We start from the raw sequence: 3183 nt of genomic DNA, 5'->3' as shown, positions 1-3183 counted from the left end.
ATCAGCACTTAAAAAGATAACAAGTAAAATGCATGTAGATCATGTTACCAACTGCCTTCAACGACTTGAAACGAGGACGCAGAGGAAAATTTTCATCATAGGTTTATCAGAAATAAAGTAAATGTGCTCGAATTTGAAGATATTCACAACTTTGATTTGCTGAATATCTATGTACAAATTAACTCCATAAGAGTGCGCCAAGTCAAGCTGTTTCACCTAAGTGAATCAACTTTTGAAACCAAAGAAGATGCCAAAGACCATATATTTGAAAGGGTATGGCAAACAACCAGTACCAAATTTCCTAGTCCTTATTTTTACATTCAAAGCAATTAGAAATGAGACATCTATCAGGGATGGGAGAAGAGAATTCTACAACTTCACACAAATTTTTGTGCCCAAAATGAAATCTCTCACTTTTGAAAAGTTTGACTTTTTGCTTGCATCATCTCCGTGGAAATTACCAAAATGATTAAGTGCATGTGAGTTAGGCTCTCAAGTCTCGCATACGCTAATATGGAGCAAAAAAGAGAAAGCACGAGAAGAAATAGAGAGAGCGAGGAGTGAATAAAACCTAAACTCAAAAGAGCGAGAGCAAGATAAAGAGAGAGAGCGGGAGAAAATAGATAGTGAATAGCAGAAAAACCTAAACCTAAAGTCGGAGGAGCGAGAGTAGTGAGGGCGAGATCCTAATCTGCATGCATAATGGTTTATTTTGGTGATTTCACGATGTGACGTAAGCAAAAAGTAAAAACACGCACAGTGTTATGTACGCTGAATATTATGATTCCTGCACAGCCAACTGCTAAGTTCACAAAACCTAAGCATGGAAGAAGCAAGATCTTCAGCTGCTTGTGCTTGCAATGAAGGAAGGAGTCAAACGAACAATCCTGAATACAAGGTTGTAACTGAAACTCCACAATCTTCCACACAAAACAAGGCTAATTAGGCAATACTGAATCAGAGATTGAGCAAGTCAAATTCAAACACAAGAAAATGGTGACGAAAACCAAAAGTTATCAACTTTAGAAAGAGAAAAAACAAATGCATTGCCAATTATAAAGTCAAGCTATAAACCAACCATATGCCAAATGAACATTTTAAGAGTTTCTGTTGGTTTGGGATGGAATTTTCAGGAAACAAAAAGGTCAAGGTCAATTCAACAAGATTTAGAAGAAACAATTCCAACCAGCCAACCAAAGAATTGTCCACAAACAAGTGTTAAGATACTCTCAAAGCCAACCACAAACAAGAACCACAAATGAACATCAAATGAAGATAGCAACCAACCAACAGAAAATTTTCAAACACAATGAAATAGTGTAGAGAAACTGGACAAATGTCAAGCAGAGGTTATACTTGCTGAAAGGCAGAGTTCTAGATCCCATAACGAGCTCCAAGGGCTAGACTATGGGGGAAAATCGCAAAGTAAACTGGAATCCGAACGATAAGAGAGATTGCTCATTCAAAAAAGCTAACTTATAGTTATAACTCATCTTAGTAAGTTGTTCATGAGGCCAATTCCTAAAATCGTATCTAATTGGTTCTAAGGAACCAATAACTCTTTTCTATTACAACAATAGCTAATCAAGGTCACCTAAGGATAATATGGTTTCAGAAACCAAAAAATACAAAAAGTAATAGCAGGGTATACCCATTTGAGGAGCCATTAAAACAATCTCTAGCTTGCTTTCTGATACTTGCTACTTATTCTTGATGGTAATTCCAAGTTCCCCTGCAACAATCAAAGTTGTAGCCATCCCAAGAAACATTCCATGCTCAACAACACCCGCAAGACGCAAAATCTCATCACTAGCAATGTTCAAATCTCCAATATCTTCCTTGAAATACAAGTCCACAATGTAATTGCCATTGTCAGTAACAAATGGTTCTCCACTTTCACCTGAGGTTCTGAGCTTTGCAACACAACCAGAGCCTTCAAACAGCTTCTGCAGCCGCGCGGCGGTGAAGTTCCAACAAAAGGGCACAATCTCCACCGGCATGGCTAACCCACTGCCTCCCAAATACTTAACCAATTTCGACTCATCAACAATCACAACGAACTTCTTGCAAGCACCCTCCACCATTTTCTCTCTCAGAAGAGAGCCCCCACGGCCCTTTACCAGATTGAGATGGGGATCGACCTCATCGGCGCCGTCGATTGCGAGATCAAGAACAGGGTGCGAATCTAGGTCTGAGAGAGGGATTCCCAACGAGACGGCTTGCTCATGAGTTTTTTTGGAAGTGGGAATTCCTATAATGTTCTTAAGCTTCCCTAGGCGCAATAGCTCGCCGATTCGATCAACGGCGTGCTTAGCTGTGGAACCGGTGCCAAGGCCCAGGACCATGCCGGATTCGACATACTCGACGGCCTTATACGCAGCAATCTTCTTCAATTCGTCTTGTGTTAGAATCCCAGATGACAATGGGGGTGCCAAAAGGCCAGATGGAGTAGAAGAAGGGACAACAATGGCGGTTTCCATGGCGGATTTCTCCGACCCAATAAATCGGCGGTAATAAGGAATAGCCATAACCCCAAATTGAAAAACGCCTCAAAATCTAATTCGAAAAAAGGGTTAAGGGCGGCGAAGAAGAATCAAAAGGGGTTCCACATGGGACTTAGGAATTGACAATAAAGTGGAAGCAATCAATCAAGGTAGGCAGAGTGCAAAACAGGGGAAACCCAGTTGGGTGAAAGTAAGAATGAGGGAGGGAAAATCAGAGAAAATGGAGAGATTTTCTGTTTGGTTCTCGGGAAAAAGCTCGATTTTAAAGGGGGAGGAAAGGAAGGGAAGAGGGAAGAGGGAAACAACGACGTTAGTGCGTTTGTTTAAACAAAATTTCATAGGATTTGAGAGATTACAGGAGGCGGTGCGGGGAAAATTGGCCACTGTTCGACGGCTCATGTTTTTTCACATATATATATTATATGAAAAAACATTCATTAGCTAATTGAACTTTGAAATACCATTTTTTTAGTTAAAAATATTTTCGGCGGTGGGATCGAACAAATTATAAAAGTAGCCATTTTTATTTATTAGAAAAAAAAATGTTTTTTAAAGTTTTAAAAAAATCATTTTTATTTAAATTCATCCGATAAAAAAAGTTACTCAATAAAGAGTTTTAAAGGCTATTTTAAGTAGTTATCAAATATTTTATTTTTTTTTAAAATGATTTGTCTTCAAA

The 3183-nt window shown here is 39.0% G+C and overlaps 1 protein-coding gene across 1 annotated transcript; it reads right to left on the bottom strand.

The window, feature by feature from the left end:
* Positions 1-1431: 1431 nt before the first annotated feature.
* LOC120082185 (putative ribose-5-phosphate isomerase 2) lies at positions 1432-2890 on the bottom strand. The gene has a single exon (XM_039037442.2). The coding sequence runs from the start codon at positions 2526-2528 to the stop codon at positions 1701-1703; it is 828 nt and encodes a 275-aa protein (XP_038893370.1). The 5' UTR covers positions 2529-2890; the 3' UTR covers positions 1432-1700.
* Between the last annotated feature and the right edge of the window lie 293 nt (positions 2891-3183).

The sequence above is a fragment of the Benincasa hispida genome, chromosome 7 (genome assembly GCF_027475165.1).
Source record: "Benincasa hispida cultivar pf3 chromosome 7, pf3_genome.v1.1, whole genome shotgun sequence".
Lineage (NCBI taxonomy): Eukaryota > Viridiplantae > Streptophyta > Magnoliopsida > Cucurbitales > Cucurbitaceae > Benincasa > Benincasa hispida.
Note: the sequence above shows the minus strand (reverse complement) of the source record. Positions and strands in the feature narration are given on the sequence as shown.